This window comes from Mirounga leonina, unplaced genomic scaffold (assembly GCF_011800145.1).
Source record: "Mirounga leonina isolate KUSES-001 unplaced genomic scaffold, KU_Mleo_1.0 Mir_128, whole genome shotgun sequence".
Lineage (NCBI taxonomy): Eukaryota > Metazoa > Chordata > Mammalia > Carnivora > Phocidae > Mirounga > Mirounga leonina.
Window position 1 is genome coordinate 41,311,421 of NW_023270320.1, and position 23,035 is coordinate 41,334,455.

The following is a 23,035-nucleotide window of genomic DNA, read 5'->3' on the forward strand; positions in this document are numbered from 1 at the left end:
ATATTATGCAGCCATCAAAAGGAATGAAATCTTGTCATTTGCAATGACATGGATGGAACTAGAAGGTATTAGGCTGAGCGAAATAAGTCAATCAGAGAAAGACAATTATCACATGATCTCACTGATATGAGGAATTTGAGAAACAAGACAGAGGATCATAGGGGAAGGTAGGGGAAAATGAAACAAGATGAAACCAGAGAGGGAGACAAACCATAAGAGACTCTTAATCTCAGGAAACAAACTGACGGTTGCTGGAGGGGAGGGGGGTCGGAGGGATGGGGTGGTTGGGTGGTGGACATTGGAGAGGGTATGTGCTATGGTGAGTGCTGTGAATTGTGTAAGACTGTTGAATCACGGACCTGTACCCCTGAAACAAATAATACATTATACGTTAATAAAAAAAAAAAAGGAGTTCTCTTCTAGTAGAGAATGATTTTGTTATTATTATTTTTTTACTTTCTGAAGGTGAATCTCAAAAAGATTTTTTAAATTGTAAAAATATTATAATAAAATAATTATTTTAATTTTAAAAGATGTCTGGCTATAAATACAAAGGCAAAGCATGCTTTGGCTACATAAAGAAATTCTATTTATATTTACAAGTTTGAATTTTGAAACATTTCTTTTGGAGAACTTCTACAAAACAAGGCTGCCTAAGTCAGTAGTCCTGGTGGAAAAAGAAGAAACACTTCCAAACTTATTTTAGAACTCCAGCATTACCTTGATGGCAAAGCCAGACAGGAACACCACAAGAAAATTACAGGCCGGTATCCCTGATAAACATAGATGCAAAAATCCTCAACAAAATATTAGCAAATTGTATTAAACAATACATTAAAAGGACCATATGCCATGATCAAGTGGGTTTTATTCTAGGGATGGAAAGATGGTTCAACATCCACAAATCAATCAATATGACACACCACATTAACAAAATGAAATATAAATATCTATAATCATCTCAATAGATGCAGAAAAAGCATTTGACAAAATTCCACATCCATTTATGTTAAAAACTTTCAACAAAGTAGGCAGAGAGGGAGCATACCTCAATATAAAAAAGGCCATACAGGGGCGCCTGGGTGGCTTAGCTGGTTTAGCGTCTGCCTTCGGCTCAGGTCATGATCCCAGGGTCCTGGGATCGAGCCCTGCATCGGGCTCCCTGCTCAGCGGAGAACCTGCTTCTCCCTCTCCCTCTGCCTGTCTCTCTGCCTACTTGTTCTCTCTCTCTCTCTGTCAGATAAATAAATAAAATCTTTTTTTTAAAAAAAAAGGCCATATATGACAAGCCCACAGCTAGCATCACACTCAAAAGTGAAAAGCTAAAAGCTTTTCTTTTAAGATTAGGAAGAAGACAAGGATGCCCTTTCTCACCATTTTTTTTTAAAGATTTTATTTATTTATTTGAGACAGAGAGAATGAGAGAGAGAGAGCACATGAGAGGGGGGAGGGTCAGAGGGAGAAGCAGACTCCCTGCCGAGCAGGGAGCCCGATGCGGGACTCAATCCAGGGACTCCAGGATTATGACCTGAGCCGAAAGCAGTTGCTTAACCAACTGAGCCACCCAGGTGCCCCCTTTCTCACCATTTTTATTCAATATAGTATTGGAAGTCCTAGCCAGAGCAATTAGGCAAGAAAAAGGAATCAAAGGAATCTAAATCAGAAAGGAAGAAGCAAAACTGTCAGTATTTTCAGATGACATGATATTATATACAGAAAATCCAAAAACTCCATCAAAAAGCCATCGGCACTAATAAATTCAGCAACGTTGCAGGATACAAAATCAATATACAAAAATCTGTTGTGTTTTGACACACTAAAAATGAACCATCAGAAAGTTGAATAAAGAAACAATCCCATTTTAAATTGCATCAAAAAGAATAAAATACATGGGAATAAAGTGACCAAGTAGGTAAACACTTGTACACTGAAAACTATAAGACATTCATAAAGGAAACCAAAGAAAATGCAAATAAATAGAAAGACATACTGTGCTCAGGGATTGGAAGACTTAATATTGTTAAAATGTCCATTCTACCCAAAAAAATCTATGGGTTCAGAGCAATCGCTATCAGAATTCCATGGCTTTTCTCACAGAAATAGGACAAACAATCCTAACATTTATATGGAACCACAAAAGACCCTGAATACCCAAAGCAATCTTAAAAAGAAGATGGCAGCATCCTGGTCCCTGATTTCAAGCTGTATTACAAATCTATAGCTATCAAAACAGTATAATATTGACACACACCAAGGAACAAGGTCGTGAGAAGAGGAGACTTGGAGGTGCTGCCATTTCTATGGTCTCAGGACTCTGCCCCTTTTGAAGAACTTCCAACGGCGCCATGTTGGGACAGAGCATCTGGAGGCTCACACGCTCTGTGGTCCGTAGGAGCCACTATGAGGAGGGCCCAGGGAAGAATTTGCCATTTTCAGTGGACAACAACTGGCGATTACTACTTATGATGACTTTGTACTTTGGATCTGGATTTGCTGCACCTTTTTTTATAGCAAGACATCAGCTGCTTAAGAAGTAAGGATGTTTTAGGGCGCCTGGGTGGCTCAGTCGTTAAGCGTCTGCCTTCGGCTCAGGTCATGATCTCAGGGTCCTGGGATCGAGCCCCGCACCGGGCTCCCTGTTCCGCAGGAAGCCCTCTTCTCCCTCTCCCCTCCCCCTGCTTGTGTCTCTCTCTGTCAAATAAATAAATAAAATCTTAAAAAAAAAAAAAAGTAAGGATGTTTTAATTAACCCATCAAACAGATGTGAAAAGAACATTTTAAGACGTGCAGTCTCTGAAAAATGGATCAAACTCTTGATTTCAACATACTCAATATGTTTGTAAATAAACTTATGGCATGAATCCTTAATGCCTCTTCTCTGAAACATGGAATGTGATAATTGTGCTTACTTTTTTATTTGGGAAATATTCCAGGATTAGTTTGTTTGGTCAGATTAGTGTGTGATTTAGTCTGTTTCTTGTTTTTAGATTTTGAGGCTTTAATTTTTGATTACTAGGTCAAGACCTTGTTGGTAATTTATGTTATTAAAAATGCAAACTTGAAAAAAAAAGTAGGATATTGGCATAAACACAGAAACGTGGATCAATGGAACAGAGTAGAGAGCTCAGAAATAAACCCACACATATAAGGTCAAGTAATTTATAACAAAGGAGCCTAGAATATGCACTGGGGAAAGGACAGTCTCTTCAATAAAGGGTTCTGGGAGAATTGGATCTTACACCAAGTACAAAAATTACCTGAAGACAAATTACCTGAATGTAGGACCTAAAACTGTAAAACTCCTCGAAGACAACATAAGCACCAAACTACTTGACAGAGGTCTTGGTGATGATTTCTAGACTTGACACTAAAAGCTAAGGCAACAAAGGCAAAAATAAAAAAGCTTCAGCACCGCAGAGAAAACCATCACAAAATAAGAAGGAAGCTTACTGAATGGGAGAAGATATTTTTTAAATCATGTATCTGATATGGGGTAAAATCCAAAACGTATAAAGAAGTCATGCAACCCATTAGCAAAGAAACCAAACAATCTGATTTAAAAACAGGCAGAGCACAGGACATAGTCAATAATTAATAGTGCTGTATGGTGACAGATGGGAACCACGCAATTATGGTGACAGATGGGAGCACTGCACAGTGTACAGAATCGTACAGCTGAAGCTAACAGAACATTGTATAGCAGTGATACTGTGATAAAATTTGTTAAAAGGGCAGAGGATCTAAATAGACATTTTCCAAAGAAGACATACAGATGGACAACAGGTACATAAAAAAAAAAGGTGCTCAACATGACTCATCACCAGAAAAATATAAATCAAAGCCACAACAAGATATCACTTCACACTTGGAGAATGACTAATATCAAAAAGACAAGAACTAAGTGTTGGTGAGGACGTGGAGGAAAGGGAACCTTTGCACACTGCTGGTGGGATTTTAAACTGATGCAGCCACTGTGGGAAATAGTATGGAGGTTCTTCAAAAAATTAAAATAGGGCTACCATATGACCCAGCAATTTCAACTTATGGGTATTTATCTGAAAAAAATGAAAACACCAACTCAAAAGGAGTCTCACCCCATGTTCCCTGCAGCATGATTAACAACAGCCTTGATAGGAAAACAACCTAAGTGTCCATCAGTGGATGCATGGATAAAGAGAATACTTTACACACACACAGGAATGTTATTTAGCCATAAAATGAAGGAAATTTTGCCATTTGCAACAACACTGATGGACCTTGAGAACATTATGCTAAGTGAAATAAGTCAAAGAAAGACAAATACCATATGGCCACATTTGTATGTGGAATCTAAAAAAAGAAAAAGAGAAAAAACCCCAAACTCATAGCTACAGAGAACAGATTGGTGGTTGCCAGACGTGGCGGGGGGGGCGGGGGGGGGTAATGGTAGGTGAAATGGGTGAAGAGGGTTTACAGGTACAAATTTCCAGGTATAAAATAAAGTCATGGGGATGCAATGTACAGCATTGGTAAAATAATACTGGATTGTATGTTTGAAATTTGCTAGGAGCATAGATCTTAAAATTCTCATTATAAGAAAAAGATTATAACTATGTATAGGGACAGATGTCCCTAGACTTAGGGACCAGACTTATTGTGGAAATCACTTTGCAATGTACAAAAATATTAAATCATTACATTATACACCTGAAACTAATATAATGTTACATGTCAATTATACCTCAATAAAAAAGTAGTTTCAAAGTTAATAAATTATTTAAAAAAAAGGTCATCTGCTTACAAGTTTTAAAAAACAGAAGAAACTCCCTTTCTCTCTCAAATAAATAAATAAAATCTTTTAAAAAATCTCTCTCCCTCTCAAATAAATAAAATCTTCCAAAAGGTCGGGGCGGGGGGGGCGGGTGGCACCTGGGTCACTTGGTCGGTTAAGCGTCTGCCTTCGGCTCAGGTCATGATCCCGGAATTCTGGGATCGAGTCCCAAATCAGGCTCCCTGCTCAGCAGGGAGTCTGCTTCTCCCTCTCCCTCTGCTCCTCCACCCTCACCCCGCTTGTGCTCGCTCTCTCTTGCTGTCTCTCTCATTTAAATAAATGAAATCTTAAAAAAAAATTATAGTCTATCATAGTCATTAATTGACACATTTCAACAAGGAAGGACATTGGATAGTACTCTGAGGGAAGCATGAAATGAGGGCTGTTTTCCAATGATGCATACTTTATATTAGTAAATATTCCTTTTAGAAATATATATCTATTAATAAAAATATTAATAAATATTTCCCTTCTGGAAAACTTCAACTTAAGAAAAAGCAAGACAAACAACCAGAATATAAGACTCTGTCTAGGGGCGCCTGGGTGGCTCAGTCGTTAAGCGTCTGCCTTCGGCTCAGGTCATGGTCCCAGTGTCCTGGGATCGAGCCCCACATCGGGCTCCCTGCTCGGCGGGGAGCCTGCCTCTCCCTCTCCCACTCCCCCTGCTTGTGTTCCCTCTCTTGCTGCCTCTCTATCTGTCAGATAAATAAATAAAATCTTAAAAAAAAAACCACAAACTTATAAGACTCTGTCTTTCCACTTTTGAGCAGACAGCTTTTTCAGCTTAACTAGATGATGATTTGATAATACAGGTTTCAAGGCTTTTCCCTTGGACCCACTTTTTAATTGCTAATGAGCCGAGCTTCTAAGCATTTTAAAAACCTATCCTATCTCATAAACAACTATAGTTAGTTAAATAAACTGTCTTGACATTTAAAAATGGCAGTGATAATGAGCCCCCCCCCCCAAAAAAAATACTACTGGCCGACAGAATTCAACAGCACATTAAAAAGATCATAGACCAGGCGCCTGGGTGGCTCAGTTGGTTAAGCGACTGCCTTCGGCTCAGGTCAGGATCCTGGAGTCCCAGGATCGAGTCCCGCATCGGGCTCCCTGCTCGGCAGGGAGTCTGCTTCTCCCTCTGACCCTCCTCCCTCTCATGCTCTCTGTCTCTCATTCTCTCTCTCTCAAATAAATAAATAAAATCTTTAAAAAAAAAAAAAGATCATAGACCATGATCAAGTTGGGTTTATTCCTAGGATGGTTCAACATACGTGAATCAATCAACATGATATACCACATTAGCAGGATGAAGAATAAAAATCAATGATCATAACAATAGAAGCAGAGAAAGCATCTGACAAAATTCAACATCTATTTATGACAAAAACTCTCAACAGAGTGGGTAGAGGTGAATGTACCTCAACATAACAGAGGCCGTATATGACAAGCCCACAGCCACCATCATACTCAATGATGAAAAGCTGAAAGCCTCTCGCCTGAGACCAGGAACAACACAAGGATGCCCACTCTCATCACTTTTATCCCACATTGTACTGGAAGTCCTGGCCAGAGCAATTAGGCAAAAAAGAAATAAAAGCATCCAAACTGGAAAGGAAGAAGTAAAATTACCCCTGTCTGCAGATAACATGACCTTATATGTATAAAATCCTAAAGATGCCACAAAAAAATACTTGAAACTAATAAATTCAGTAAAGTGGCAGGATACAAAGCCAACATTTTAAAAATCATATACACTAGTAACAAACTATCTGCAAAGGAATTTAAGAAAATAATCCCATTTACAAAAGCATCAAAAAGAATGAAATACTTAGGAATAAACTTAACCAAGGAGGGAAAAGACTTGTACGCTGACTACTATGAAAATATTGGTAAAAAAAAATTAAAGAAGACATAAATAAAAATACATCATATGTTCATGGCTTGGGAGACTTAATATTGTTAAGAGTCAATGCAATCCCTATCAAAATATCAATGGTATTTTTTATAGAAATGGTAAAAATATCCTTAAAACTCATGTGGAACCAAAGAAGACTCTAAAAAGCCAAAGCAACTTGAGAAAGAACAAAACTGAAGGCGTCACAGTTCCTGATTTCAAAATATATTACAAATCTACAGTCTCCAAAACAGTATGGTTTTGTCATAAAAACAGACATTTGAACCAATGGAATAGAATAGGGAACCCGGAAATAAACCCACGCATATATGGCCAACTGATCCTTAACAAGCATGCCAAAAATATCCAATGGGGAAAGGAGAGTCTCATCAGTAAGTGGTGCTGGGAAAAGTGAATATCCGCGTGCAAAAGAATGAAACTTTACCCTTACTTCACACCACACACAAAAATAAACTCAAAGTGGATTAAAGACTCAAATGTGAGGTCTGAAACTGTAAAACTCCTAGCAGACAACATAGGGGAAATCTTCGTGATATTGGTCTGGGCAGTGATTTCTTGGATATAACATCAGAAGTTCGAGCAACAAAACCAAAAATAGACAAATGTCATTACTTCAAGCTAAAGGTTTCTGCGCAGAAAAGTAAACAATCAACAGAGTGAAAAGGCAGTCTACAGAATAGGAGAAAATGTTTGCCATCTATAAGCCTAAGAAGTCAATGTCCAGAATATGAAAGGAACTGCTACAACTCAACAGCAGAAAAGGAAATAACCCAATTTAAAAACAGGCAAAGGTCTTGAATAGACATTTCTCTATGGAGGACATACAAATGGCCTCAAAAAATTAAAAATAGAACAGTCATATGATCCAGCAATCCCAGAAAAATTAAAAGAATTAAAATCAGGATCTCAAAGAGAGATTTACACTCCCCAAATCATTGCAGCTTTATTCACAGTAGCCAAAATATGGAAACTAAATGTCCGTCAGCAGATGACTGGATAAGAAAATGTAGCCTCTGGGTACAGTGGAATATTATTTAGCCTTAAGAAGACGAAATCCTCCCACATGTGACAACATGGATGAATCTGGAGGACCTTATGGGAAATGAAATAAGTCAGTCACAGGAGCACAAGTACCGCATGATTCCATCTACAGGAAGTACCAAGATTCGTCCATCTCCTAGAGAGAGTAGATGGGTGCCCAAGGCTAGGGGAGGGGCAGAGGGATGCCACTGCTCAGAAGCTGAAGAGTTTCGGTTATGGGAGATGCACTAGCTGGAGGGATGGGCAGTGTGGTTCACAATGCTGCGCACTGAAACATTTGTTAAGAAGGTGGATCTTGTGTTCAGTGCTCTTACCATACACACAGATGCACCAGCCCCTCAGATTTAATTGGGGGAAAATCAATCTCATACCTACCTAACTTGATTGCTTGTGTTCAATGGTCAGAGAAATCTAGTGATTTTAGGCAAAGAGTGCTGAGAACTCATCTTGTACAGTCGTGTAATTTTACATATGAAGGAAACAATGAGGCCCAGAAGACATAAGGACTCTCCAAGGTCATACGACATGTCACAGCAGAACCGACAACACTGACAGATTCTCCTCGATCTCTCTGCAGGGTGGGCAAGGGCTCCTGCCCGCGCCTGTCCTCCCTTAGGGTCCACGGGTCCAACTCATCTTACCACTGCTCCTTTGACCTGATGTGGCTGCCACTTCCCTCTCCTGTTACGTACACATCGGTTGTCCCCCAGAATCTGTCACTGGACTTCCTCCTGGGCCCTCATCCTGTCTTCTCTCTTTGGGATGGTGTTCTGTCCCATGACTCTCAGGATCCCATTATTGCTCCTGTGCCTCAGTCATGATGTTGGAACCACTGTTCAGTCTTTAGCAGGCTGCCCAGTGATGGACACATTCAGATGTTCAGTAAATACCTTCTTCACAAGAGCGGCACTCTCCAGATCCTGCACTTGGCTCAGCTCTCTCTTGACCAACTTATCTGGACTACCTAAAACCAAGACCATGATCTTTCCTCCTCCTTTATTCCCAGTTTCCACTAATTGCCTAGACTCCAACCATCGGAGTTATGTTTCTCCTGTATCACTAGATTACAGAGCTAATCAACTGCCAAGCACCATGGACCCCCTTCCCACTTCTCCTCCAGCCATCTGCTTCCTATTCACATTGCAGATGAACCTATTTCAGTCTAAGCCCAGGCTACTGCAGTAAATTCTGGAATGATTGCTTTCCAGATGCCCATCCTCACTCCAATTCACTGGGTTTTCGGGTTGGTTTCCATAAAACCCAGCTCTGGACTTACTACATCCTTAGGAGGAAGGCTTCAGTGCCTCCACTTTGCACAAAATGTGACATCAGACCCTGGTCCCAGCCCCTTCTCAGGAATGTGCCCCCTCCAAACGCCCAGGGCAGTTGAAGAGCAGCCGTCCTTAGACATACCTGCTTCCCCACCTACCCCTCCTTCTGCGTCCCTGCAAATGGGGTGGAATCCATACTGTCTCTGTAGTCTTCTTGTAGACCATGATGCTCAAACACTGGCAATTTTATGAGACTCAACCTGATACCTTCAGAGTCCATTTTAAACACGGTCTCCTCTGTAAAGCTCTGCTCTGTGCTGCCCAGCCCCCAAATTTGGATGGAGGGATCTTTTTGACCATGCACATTGTTTTTACTGTCCAGCTTGCTTTGACAAGCCTTGCATTACCATAGTGTCTGGGCTGACCTGTAAGGTTCCCTCAGAAGGGACTGGGACTCACTCATCATTTACATTTCACAGAGATTGTGTTTAAAAGTCTGGGGAATTGGATTGCATTTCACTGCGTGGCAGGCTTCCTAACTCAAGCCCAGGGCATTCCCCGCACGAACGCTCCTGAAAATGCTGCAACATGAAACTCATTGTTTTTCATATTCAATGCATCACTTTTTATCACACTGCTCAGATTTCCAATCTGCAACATATAAGGGGAAACAGGATTATTTTCTTACATTCAGAAAGGTAACTAGTTTCTTTTTCAGTTGCTCTAGTTGAAGGTAACACCATGAAAAGCTGACATATTAACGTATAATGAAGCTATTTCCTCGTTATTTGACATGTTCTCCTGAGACAGCTTTAACATAGACAGAGCACATTTTTACATTTGCCTGTGTAAACTGTATTTCCTGAGTGAGCGAGTGCTCGCATGGGTTTGAGCCTGCTGCGTTACAGTAACCAGGTAACCTGTAGGACCATTTGGTTTGTTTGTTTAATACATGCAGTGGACGAAAACTTTAAAACTTCAGGCCGTGATCCTTTTACATCTAAAAATAACAGAGATCCCACCTGCTTCACGACTGACTGACCGCTATGAATCTTTCCAGGAAGACCAGCTATGCTGGGGAAGATACCGAGTTAAGAATTTCCTGTCACCGTTTTTAGGACTTGGATAGGGAACAATGTCTCCAATTTCAAAAGGTAAAACTACCTTTCAAGTTAGAATGATCAAAATGTCAAAACAATTTCAAGTAGTCATTTTTTGAAATTGCTTAAAACAAAACCAAAACCATATAGAACTAACAGCAGCTACCTTTCTATTATGACCAATACATTTCTAGAGAGATAAAGAAAAGATACCTAAAACTAATTTGAATATGTCTGAGTGGAAGTATCTGTTCCCAAATACCCAGCACTATTTCTTACTCCGCATACGCACACGTCCTAGCGTCTAGGAGGGCTGGAACACTGCATCCTGGAGTCCCAGAAGCCCGTGTGCTCTGAGCGTTGGGACAGGACAGCAGAACCTGCCAGTTGTTGCTGGTGTGAGAACAGCTGAGGTTCTGCCTTCTCATCCGCAAAGATAAACCAACGACTCCCCCAGAAATACTGCGGAGGAGAGGGAAGACCCTGCAGACGCCACTGTCCTCACTGCTGTTTCTTACTACATGTGACTTCAGTGATCCAATTACGTTTTCGTCCCCTCTCGTCCCTCCCCCGTCTGTCGCTCTTGGTACGCCTGACACACAATACACTGAGCATTTGTGTGCACATCAGGGTGATGGGTCCTGCCATGCGCGTTCACTTGTGCAATTATTGCCAGGATGACGATAACGAACACGCCTATCGCCCTGCAGTCTCTCCGTGCTCCTTAGCAATCCCTCCCTCCCCGCCTGCTTTGACAAGCCTTGCATTACCATAGTCTCTGGGCTGACCTGTAAGGTTCCCTCAGAAGGGACTGGGACTCACTCATCAGACAACCACTGATTTGCTTTCTGTCACAACATACTGTGTGGCATTTTCCAGAACTTTTGAGAATCTGAAATCATAAAGCCTTCAGGCTCCTTCATCAGCACAATTCTTTCGAGGCTCGTCCACGTTGTTGAGCATGGCAATCATTCATTGCAAGTGTCCACCATGGTCCCAACACGGTGATACGAAACAAAACCTCGTTCACACACTCCTCTGAGTTCCAAAATCCTGATGCCAATGGTAGGATTTGAGTTCCTGGTGTGTTATAACCTGAGGCAGGTTTTACAAGGGGGCTAACATGTTCTAGACTTGCCCATCAAATATCCCGTTAGCACAACTTCCTGGGGTTTGCCACAGCTCTGCTTTGCCAAGTTACTGAATTTGCAGCTTTGAGTTACTCTTGCACAGTATGGGTGGCAAGAACGTATCTTCCCTTCCAGAGTGTGGGTGATACTTTACCGTCTCCTAGCAGGTGTATCCCTCTTCCTAGGGGGACACTAACCGGCCCCAGCTCAGACTTGGTCTCCTGATGTGTTCGTGTTCGTGCAGTTCCCAGAACAGCAAGGATTTAGGGAAACATCACATGCAGGCCGTGTGGCTGAGCATTCTGTAAGGAAGTCAGGAGGCGACCGTGTGCTGGGACTGGGTCCTCCAAGTGTATCTGCACTCTGAAGGACGGAGAGATTTGAAACAGGAACTGTGCCACAGAGAGCTGCCTGGCTTACTGAGGCATGCCCTGTCCTCATTTATAAATTCTCTTAACCACGTTCTATTTTTAAACGTTTAGGGTGAAAAAGTCCAGACTCCTTTAGGAAACACGAGCCTCTTCTAGTTACTTAGGGAAGGAACTGCTGGAAGGCCCGTGACCCCGTGTGCCTTGTACAGTTGTGTTGAGATCCATCAGGACACAGCCTGGGGGCCAAAGAAGTGCACACAGGGGAAAAAACTCAAAAACTAGGGAACGCCAACAAGGAAGAGGTACAGGAGACCTGCATTATCAGCTCTTACAGACATACTCTGAAACCTCTATAATGGAAGCAACATGGTTCTGGCCCAGTTGACATGCACACAAATGGACTGAAATAGAAAGTCACAAAAACGACCCACGCACACATGGGAATTTAGTCTGTAGAGAAGGTGGCATCTCACCAACCAAGGCAAACGGGAAGATCTGTGAACAGTAACAGGCAGTGGGGCAACCACTTAGAAAAAGATAAACGAAAAAATAAGAAGGAAAAGTGGTTCACCCCTCACACCGTATACAGAAATGAACTCTAAATGGACAGAAATCTAAAAGTAAAACAATATCAAAGTCATAGCCTCACAAGCTGGGAGGACTAACCTTCCTGCAGGTCTCGATGATAAAATCTGTGCAGAATGTTAACAAAATCAAAGGCACCAGCAACAACCAAGGGTGAGCAGAGAGCAAGGTTTCTTCCCTCCTCTTCCCTCCTTCTGGACCCGAGGGAACGCTGGACAGCAGGGGAAGAGTCCGAAATAGTTAACGTCAGAACACACATTGGCCGTGCAGATGGCCCTCGGCTTGCTGGGCCAGTGGGCGCCATCTGGACCCCAGCCCTGCTCACGCGGTGCCTCGGGCGGGGTGGGCAGGGCCATGCGGACGCCTGCGTTCAGGATTTAGCTGTGGTCTTGGTCAAATTGTAGGATGGTTCTAGCCGGCTCCTCACAGCAGCACTCGTTTCATGAGGGTTGAAGATCTGAGCTAACCCTGCACGCAGCACCTGCCACATCAGGGAAGCTGTCCTTCCTCAACCCCTGAAACTCTCAGCTCGTACCTCAGTTTCCCTTGTTCCCGAGAATGAGTTTTGCACATAACTGGCTCCATCGTGCTTTAAACATTTGTATTAATTTTTAGTTACGTCCTGTGTAGTTTAGTAAGTCAAATCAGTCTGTAAGGTTTTTGTAACAACAAGCCCACCAGTCCACACAGCGGTTCACTGCCATTGCCCCAGAGACCACCGCTTTCAACTTCGAGCTGCGTTTGAGGTTTGCCTGCAAATTCACCAACATGGCTCTGATACTGATTTTTTTCTTGTTAGCTATTATCAATGGCTTTCCATGCTGTACGGATTTTTCTTATTCTTTCCCCCTTCTTCTGACCACACACATACCTCCCCATCCTCCCATTGTAAATGTAGCATAATTTTTAGATCAATAATGATCGTACGATTTTATCCCTGAGTCATAAATTCCTTTCCTGGAGGACACCTTGCGTTACTGGAGTCAACGGTGCCTTCTTCACAGCTGCGGTCACCCTGTGGTCCGAGTCCCTCACCCGCTGCCCCCTCCCAAACCCCAGGCCTTCAGTCCAGGTCTGGGAGGCAGCTCTGTATTCACTTCTGGGCTAGCGCTTCCAATTTGGAGACCGGTTCCATTTGGGGAAATTTTCTTGAATTATTTGATAGCTTCGTCCTCCCATTTTCTTCCTTGAACTCACTAATGTTGAAGATCCTAAACAGATCCTCCAATGGTCTCATACTTTTTTCCACGTTTAGAGTCTCTTTCTTGTGGCTTTACCTTCTACGAGGTGTGTCGACTTAAGTACAACTTTTATGGAATTCAAGGATTTGTATCAGATTTTAAGTTCCTGGCTCTTTTTGTTAACTGCACGTTCACTTTCTATAACCTCCTGTTCTCTTGAAGTTTCTGTCCCTCTCCATCTGTCCGTCCTGTGTCCGTCTGTCTCTCTTCCCTGGGGTGGGAGGGTGGGGTCACACACACTCTCCACACGTGAATGACCAGAGTTATGGAGCTGGTTTGGGGCAGTTCTTGTGCAAGCTGAATTTGTGGGATGTCATTAGAAAGAAACTAAGTTTATTTGCTGTGGGAAGAGCTTCTCTTTCTTGGATAAAAAACACAGGCCTAGGACTTTTCTGCTCCCTTTTAAGTTAAACAAGTTCTTCTGTCACTTTAGGTCACATGCATGGTATCAGTTCAGTGATGGCAATTATCCACTTCTTTATAAAAATACAATTCTGATTTTGACTTAAATTGAGGATTTATCACTGTCCCTGCCAAGGCCCACGGCGGGGCAGGTGCACAGCAGCATCTCCTTTCCTGTGCTCGCTTTCCCAGCAACTGTAGCTACGCTGACCACCCAGGCTGGGAGAGATGAGAGGGAGGGAGGGAGAAGGCAAATGTCCCTTACTGGGTGGGTGCCCCAGACTCTGGGTGCTCTGGGCAGGCAGGCCTTAGAGCGGACCGTCCCGAAGGGCTGAGTCCTGGCCGCTGGGATAGTCCCGGCGGCTGGGACAGCAGCTGCACCTTTGGGGCCAGCATTCCTGCGGGAGCCCCTCCCCACTTCAGGAGGCCAGTCCTCGGCTCCGCTACTGGTGGAAAGACAACTCTTTCCTAATTTTGATTTTTACATATTTTCTCCTGCTCTGCTCCACTCTCTGCATTACCCATAGCTTTAGATGCTGCAGGCATGTTTCACTCATCAGTCTCCGGACCCCAACTCCCAGGGACTCTTGAGCTGCTGAGTCATTTCCTTAAAATTGCCCTCAGTAGGTATGATGTACTTATAAGGTGTAACACCGTTTATGTCTCCCCAAAGAGGCCTTGAAAAAGGTCCCACTGCTGATGATTTAATCCTCCCTACGGGTACGTGGCTACAAGTCCTATTACTGGTTCTGGACGCCTAGTTTGCAAAGAAGGCTTGCAGCAAGGTCATGGCCGGGGCTCTGTTTTAACATCCTGCTAAACAGACGCCCTGGGACCCCTGATTCGGAGAGCCTGGGTCTGCCGCTGCCCTGGATGGGACAGCCTTCTGCACATTGGCTGTGTGCTGGACCCCCACTTGCTCCTATGGGACCTGGCCCCGTCTGTCCTGCGTCCATCCTCAGGGTGTCCTGCCCAGTGTCTCCGCTGCACTGGGCTCCTGATGCTTATGTACCAGCTCTGTCTGGTCCGCTAATAATTCCATTACCACTCTCCCATCTACTTGCCAGCTTCCAAAATTCTGCTGCTGGTGCTGAGTCACTTTTATTTTTATAGGCTATATTTTTCGGAAATCGTGCTTTAATTTTAGAGAGGTTTTGAAGGATACATACGTAACTGCTTCTGTTCAATCTACCGTGTTTAACAGGAAATCTGACCATTCTTCCTCACTGTCTCAACATCTAGCAGTATTAGATGTATATTAGATGTTCAAAATAGGGGTTTTTTTAAATAGTGAAAATACATGCTCTAGTGTTTCCATGTAGTTGTCTTTCTCTTATTTAGTGGTGCCAACTTCTATCTTTACTAACTTTATTTTTCAGTGTAAAATGTTCAGCCTTGAAATTTCATTACTTTGTTTTTTGCTTTAGAAAAATGCCTACTCCTATGACTTCAGCTAAAAATCTTTGGGACTAGAACTTTTCTCTTGTCTCTCTGGTCAACACTTCTTTTTCGACTTTTATTTGCCTCTCAACTGTGTATCTCCACTTAGATATTATTTAAAAGTCCACTTACGGACATTCCCCTGAAAACCCCTTGCTCAGACCTGCCAGCACAGTGCGAACCCTCGCCCACACCGTGGGCTCCCGAGGCTCTGAGCCTTCAGGCATTTGGAAGGCTAACTCTTACCTACAGGTCGAGGTCTCCAAGTGTGTAAGCTGTTGGCCCGTGACAGGTCAGAAGGGTCGCCCCAGTCGCTGTCTGAGTCCAGAACCTCGGCTTGTGTAGATGCTCATTTCCAGCAGGTTCTCAGGCCACCAGTTTAGGAATATATTCTTGCTCCCTGCTCTATCCCTCAGCCCCCAACTCCCACTGACCCGAACACCCCCCTGTGTGCACAGTGCAGAGGGCGTGCGTCGGGGAACAAACTCTCTGCTAGCACACCCACAACAAGATTGACAATAACTTAATTGACAGAAAACATACATATTATAGAAATGTGAGTCAGAAGGTTACACATCAATGAAAGGTACTTTTGTCTACATAACACACAACGGAGAGGAGCCCCGTTGGGTCGCGGGGTGCTCCACATGACACGCAGCGGACAGGAGCCCGGGCGGGGTCGCGGGGCGCCCCACGTGACACACAGGGGACAGGAGCCCCGGCCAGTCGCGGGGTGCTTCTGAAAGCCAGGGTCTGTCTGTCTGCTGCAGGGGCTGTGGAGGCGGGTCTGTGTCTGGAGGCAACTGTGTTCCGAGCTCGTAGATGGGGGTGTTGTGTGGCCCTCCGTGTGCGGTCCGCGGCCGCAGCCCCGACAGCGCTCAGAATGTGGCTGGCCGGACGCAGAAATGCAATCCTAGTCTGTTCACTCTAAGGTGGCTTCTAAGTAGCCCACTGGTGACTTGCTCTGCTAACCAGAGATCCTAGAGGAGAAAAGCTGTTCTTTGTGCATTCTAGAGGTTTCCATCTGCCTCCTTGGATCGCAGTAACACAACTAGAGCTGATTTTGATGGAAAGAGTTCTGGGTTTCTTTAATGGCCTTGGCATTAGGAAATCCTGCTCTTTAGATGGTAGCCTGTTGGTTAGAGCTGCGGCATCGTCCGGCTGTAACCGAGGTCACGGGCATGCGAAGTGCCATCTGGCCTAACTGCTCCCTAGCACTGAGCCCAGACCCTGCGCTCAGCTCTGGTCCCGCTGCCCTCCCCCCTCCTCCCTCCCCGCACCTGACCGCGCGCTGAACCACCTCTGCCTGCTGCTCACCCAATCCCACAGCTTCCGTTCTCCCCAAACCTCTTCCCTGGCATTCAGGGTGGTACAAAATCCAGCTCTAGTTTATCTATCCCATCCTGGGTCCCCCAGCTGCACTCCAAGAAAATGCCATTTTAGTCTGAATTACAGTATTTTGAGAGTCTAGTTGTAGAGAATGGGATCGAACTTCACTTATTTAGGTGGAAAGGCCGCCTAAAAGATTATTAATACGCTAATAAAACTGTGGAAAGGATGAAGATTCAGACTCTAGTGAGCCTCCAGGGGTAATTCCCAAAGCCACAGCACAGGACTGGGGGAGGCTAACGGAGGTGTTGTTCCCAATGCAATGAGGAACCAGCTGCTAGGACTGGAAAGAGACCTCTTCCTCCATCTCCAGAACCACACCGTGGCTTACAAGGTCCACTCCAGCAGTCAGTGCCTCCCTCCCTAGCACTCCACACCTCACTTGGTTCCTAGTGAAGACTCCCGTGAGCCCATCTACTTGGTTGACCCTAAGTCAGCTCAGGGGCTGTGGGAAGGGAGTCCAGGAAATGCAGCATGAAGACTGGACTGGCATGCATGCAGGTATTTGTCAGAGAGAAAGCACAAGCAGGGGGAGCGGGAGAGGGAGAGGGAGACTTCCCGAGGAGCAGGGAGCCCGATGTGGGGCTCAAGCTCAGGACCCTGGGATCACGGCCTGAGCCGAAGGCAGATGCCTAACTGACACCCCATTTTTCTTTCTTTTGATGAATAAGATTGTTTTTGAAGTACTTATTTTCAAATTTTATACTGGTATGGACTAGCACTTTTCCTTAAAATGACTAAGTCACAAACTAAAGACCATTAGCTCTTGTGGTGAATGACCCAGGATGCACCTACGATGGATTGCTACATAATCGTACATCGGATGCGGCGCCTGAGCATGAGAAGTGCTAAAGGGCAGGTGTGGGAGGTAGCCCCTGCTCCTGTCTGGCCTCCCAGCGGCTGAACGCCTTCCTCCAGATACTAACCTCTATTCTGTTTTTCTCATCTGTAACATGCAGGAGGTTGGGATTCAACGCAGATGACCTTTAGGTCCCTCAAATTCTAAAATTAGCAGAATTTTAATTTATGGGGAGGCAATGTGCTGGGACCATGTTTTCCTGGAGACATGCTGTCACAGGCTGGCCACCTTGCCTTCAGCATCAACACTACTCCCCCTCCCCTCTCCTGACCTGTTCCTAACCCTTCAAGCAAGGGAAGTCAAGAGAATTTAGTGGTAAGTGATTAAAAAAAACAATTTAAGACTAAATGAAGTGTGATTTCTTTCCAGCCTGATAAATCCAAGATTAAAGTGACAATAACATATACAATTGTACTTAGAAAGTGGATTCCCAGAAGCAGACATTTGGAATTTAAACTATTATGTGTGTTTAAGAAATAGGTAATTGCAAATAATTATCACCAATTCTGCATTAGAGGTCAAACAGCAAAGAGAAGGCAGGAAGTCAGCAAGACGTAAGCAATGTCGAACGATCCTCCTCAGACTGGAGCAGGTCAAGATGTGGTCTGCTTTTCCCTGAGCACTAAGCACTCAGTGCACATGTGCTTATGGGGGGTTGCTTGGACCAGCAAGCCCAGACACACTCCCACCTGCCCCTAAACCAGAAGACAGCCATTTCCACGACAGCAGCAAACTTCTGCCAGATCGGGAACCCCAAATGGACTCTTACTTTGCTTCGTTTAGAAAATACAGCTTTTTAGAATGAGACTGAGAGATTATAAGTGCTCTGGGGCCAAAACCGGGTCTCGCTGGTATGTCTGATAAACACACAGACTTTATTCAAACTTCAAATAGGCAGCCATAATTATACAAAAACATGCTGTGATGATTTTAACTGTGGTCATCATAAATGCAGGCTGGGATAAAATCACCAGCACACAAAGAACACTCAGCATGAATGCCTAGAATTATGCTGCATGAATAGGCACCAAATCGCCCTTTGTAAGTAGAAAGAAGCTAAACGTTTGCATGCATTATCTGATTATGATTACAGAACTGTATTTCCTGCCGGCTCCCTAAAGAACAAACTTAGGTTTGACACCAAAAGCAAAGGAAACAAAAGCAAAAATAAACTATTGGGACTACACCAAAATAAAAAGCTTTTGCCCAACAAAGGAAACCATCAACAAAATGAAAAGCCAACCTACCCAATGGGAGAAAATATTTGCAAATGATCTATCCAGTGAGGGGCTAATATGCAAAGTACAAACAACTCCTACAACTCAAGAGCTAAAAAAACAATCTGATTTAAACACAGGCAGAGGATCTGAACAGACATTTCTCCAAAGAACACATGGTCAATAGATATGAAAAGATGCTCAACACCCCTTATCATCAGGGAAATACAAATCAAAACCCACGAGATACCACCACACACCTGTCAGACTGGCTAAAATGAACCATTCAGGAAACAAAAGATGTTGGCGAGGATGCGGATAAAGGGGGACCCTCCTGCACTGCTGGTGGGAATGCAAGCTGGTGCAGCCACTCTGGGAAACAGTATGGAGGTTCCTCAAGACGTTAAAAATAGAGCTACCGTTGGACCCAGCAATTCCACCAGTGGGCATCCACCCAAAGAAAACAAAGACATGAATTTGAGGGCTCACTTGGTTGAGCCACTGCCTTTCACTCAGGTCATGCTCCCAGGGTCCTGGGATCCAGGCCACATCAGGCTCCCCCTGCGCTGCAGGGAGCCTGCTTCTCCCTCTCCCTCGGCCTCTCCGCCTGCTTGTGCTCTCCCTCTCTCTGTCAAGTAAAAAAGTAAAATGTTTTAAAAAACCAAAACACGAATTTGAGAAGATATGGGCCCCCTACGTTTGTAGCAGCATTCTCTGCAATGCAAGGTTTGGAAGCAACCCCTTCTGTGGGCAGCCAAAGGGATCAAGGTGTGGTGCACATACAGAAGGGAAGAGCACTCAGCCACGCGGGAGGATGAGATCATGCGAAGCGAGGTCAGTCAGAGAAAGACACTATGATCTCACTTACATGCCGAATCTACACGTAAGCCCCAGCTAGCGGGTAGAGAACAGACTGGCGGCTGCCAGGGGCCACGGGAGGGGCGGGGAGGGGCTCGGTGGCACGGGAGAGGTTCCCCTGGTCCCCGGACGCAGTGGCGCTGCGCTCCGCCCTCCTGCGCCGCGTGGAACGTTTCTAAGAAAGGTCTCTTCCGCTCGCGTCGCTGGAAGGATGTACCGGAGCGGCGGGTTAGCATCTCCCGGCCGGTGCTGCTCCCCCGGGACTGCCGAGGTCGGTAAAAACTGCCGCGGACGGAAGACGCGGCACCCACGCGGCGCAAGCAGCCTGAAAGGCCTGCCCGGTTGCAGGGGGCTGTGCGCGCAGCCCCGCGGGTTTCCCTCCCGTCCGCCCGAGCGGCTCCGGACGCCGCCCCGGAGGATGCCGCACTCGCGCACGCGAGGCGCGAGGCCGTGGGAGGCCGTGGCCCGCGCGACTCGGGCTGCGCGAAGGGCGCGCACCTGCTGGGGCAGCGGCCGGGCGCCCGCGCTCACCGCCCGGCCTGGCGGCTGCTTGGCGCGCCCCGGGCGCCCCGCTGCCCTGCATCGCACTCCCTCGTGTTCCGCGTGTTCCGCGGGCAGGGACGGCTCACCGCGCCCCACCCCACGAGTGGGCGGGCTGCACGCGGGTGTCTCGCTGTGCTGCGTCCCGACAGCTCTCGCTGACCACAACCCCCCGTGCAGACGCCTCGTGCGCCGTGGGGGCCGGAAGCCCGGGAACTGGGCCCGCGATCGGCCGCCACGCGGCGCGCAGGGGACGGACGGAGCTGGGGCCGGGCCTCCTGGGCCTCGGCTTCCCCGGCTGCAAGCGGTGAGCATTGGACGGAAGCTCCCACCTGACACTTGCCTCGCTGCAGGACCCTCCCGCTCCATGAGCCGGGGAGGCCCCTGGATGAGCGGCTACGGAGCTGCGTGCACAGGCGCAGGCAGCCGAGTGTGCAAGTCCCTGCAACTCTCCCTGCAAGGCAGCGTGGACGTCCCGCGCTGGAATCCAGTTGGCCGACCGCATGCCCGCGAACCTGTTGGGACGGCTCAGTAGAGGGACTGGTCACAGGAATGGCGGGAACCGCGAGGGGCCCCCGGGGCTCGACGAGGCCAGCCAGGGAGAGGACGGGGACAGTCCCTTCTCTTTCCGGGGAAGGCTGGCTGGCCTTGGTTACGCACGTGCGTCTGTGTGCACGTGGCGCGTCTCCAGCGGTGCAAGCAGGGGCCGAGGGAGCCTCCGTCCTCACTGTGGGGTGCGGGGGAGGCCGAACCCCGCGTGGGTGGCAGGCCCGGAGGTTCAGGTGAGAGCGGGCCTGCACTGCAGACGGCCGTCCTGAGGGCTCTCCCTTCCAGGCGCAGCCCTTTGATGGCGAAAGGAGAATGGATGATGCAGGCGGCTGCTGAGAAACCCTAACCCGAGGGGCCACTAAAGCCCTAGGGAGAGGTTCAAACCAAGTACGTGTGAAGGTGTTTGTTAAGGGTTTTTCCTGCACGGTCGCTGTGATAGGTCACTTGATCAGTGGCGCCCCAGGGGACTGGAGTGTGTGGAAGCTCGACCCACAGACCCCAGGGATCAGTAACTGTCAGGCGGGAGGCTGAATGCCCCCGAGGAGGGGGCGGCTATCTGGGGTCCCAGAGCCATGGGGCTGTGCGGGGTCCTGCGACCTCTGTCCATGTTTTCAAAGGGTTTCACCTTGAACAATATTCTCGAGGATGTGCTCCTCCTAAATAAGAAGAGATCCCCCCGGGTGGATTTCAGGAGTGAAATGTAACACAAAACTGACACCTCAGTTATGGAGAAAACCACTTGGGGACTGATTTTGCCGTGTTAACAACAGTACCCGTGGAGGGAGGTGAACGGGCGGGGCAGGAAGCCCAGTGCTTCTCCTTTCCCTGCTGACACCTGGGGCCTCCCCCTGCAGCCTCCTCACCCTCCTCCCCGCCGGAGCCCTTAGTCAGTCCCCCTCCCCGAGCGGAGTAAGCTAATGATGACAAAACTCACTGTTTTGTAAGGTTTTCCCCCAGCTTCCTTGAGGTATGATTTTTTTTTTTAAAGATTTTATTTATTTGAGAGAGAGAGAATGAGAGACAGAGAGCGCGAGAGGGAAGAGGGCAGAGGGAGAAGCAGACTCCCTGCTGAGCAGGGAGCCCGATGTGGGACTCGATCCCGGGACTCCAGGATCATGACCTGAGCCGAAGGCAGTCGCTTAACCAACTGAGCCACCCAGGCGCCCCTTGAGGTATGATTTTTTAAAAAAGATTTATATGACACAGAGAGAGCGAGCGAGCACAAGCAGGGGGAGCAGCGGAGGGAGAGGGAGAAGCAGACTCCCCACCGAGCAGGGAGCCGGACACGGGGCTCAATCCCAGGACCCTGGGATCATGACCTGAGCCGAAGGCAGACGTTCAACGACTGAGCCACCCGGGTGCCCCGAAGTATGATCAACGGGCATAGAGTATATTCTGGGCATGTGGTGTGAGGTTTGAGTACGTGCATGCTGCATGCTGAAGTGACCACCTGGCAAGCTCAGGGACACACCGTTACCTTGGTTATGGTTTGGTGGTGAGAACACTGCGGACCCACGCTCAGAGCAAATGCATGAGCAGCCCGGGACTGTTTACTACAACGCCTGCGCGTTGCATCCCAGAGCTGGAAGTGGGGCCAACACAGCCCGTCCCACCCCAGGGCCCCCGCCGTTTACTCTCTGCTCCCAGGAGCTCGTCCCTTCTCACCCACATCCGTGAGCCCGCGCACTCCTACCCACACAAGCGTGTGCCCACCACACACCTGGGACGGGGTATGGAGAGGAACCACTGTACTTTCCTTCCCTGTCTTCTTAATTTTAGCCATTCTGACTGGTGTGAGTTGGTATCTCATTGTGGTTTTGATTTGTATTTCCCTGATGCCAAGTGACATGGAGCAGTTCCTTATGTGTCTGTTGGCCATTTGTATGTCTTCTTCAGAGAAGTGTCTTTTCATATCTTCTGCCCACTTTTTGACTTGATTATTTGTTTTTTGGGTGTTGAGTTTGAGAAGTTCTTTATAGATCTTGGATACCAGCCCTTTATCTGTAGTGTCATTTGCAAATATCTTCTCCCATTCTGTGGGTTGCCTCTTTGTTTTGTTGACTGTTTCCTTTGCTGTGCAGAAGCTTTTTATCTTGATGAAGATAAACCGTGTGCGCGGCTCCGGGAAGCCTGCTTGGAGGGGGCATCCACACGGACGCGGGCCCAGCTGAGTGCTTTCCGCTCATGGCAAATTTTAAAGCTGGGTATTACATATGACTTGTAGGCAATGTATCTGATTCTACTATTCTGATTTATTTAGGGAGATATTATGGGTCAAAATCCAAACAAAGTGAAGCCCTCTCAATACGATTGC

The 23,035-nt window shown here is 46.5% G+C and overlaps 1 protein-coding gene and 1 pseudogene across 1 annotated transcript; both read left to right on the forward strand.

Annotated features, from left to right (window-relative positions):
- Positions 1–2,345: 2,345 nt before the first annotated feature.
- On the forward strand, positions 2,346–2,537 carry LOC118009891 (cytochrome c oxidase subunit 7C, mitochondrial-like). The gene has a single exon (XM_035003886.1). It carries the CDS (start codon positions 2,346–2,348, stop codon positions 2,535–2,537), a length of 192 nt encoding a protein of 63 aa, XP_034859777.1.
- A 17,059-nt stretch (positions 2,538–19,596) lies between these two features.
- LOC118009827 overlaps positions 19,597–23,035 on the forward strand; it is a 7,182-nt pseudogene continuing 3,743 nt past the window's right edge.

Bases quoted from the DNA above. Each gene is read 5' to 3' on its own strand.
- LOC118009891 (XM_035003886.1), top strand. From the start codon at position 2,346: ATGTTGGGACAGAGCATCTGGAGGCTCACACGCTCTGTGGTCCGTAGG.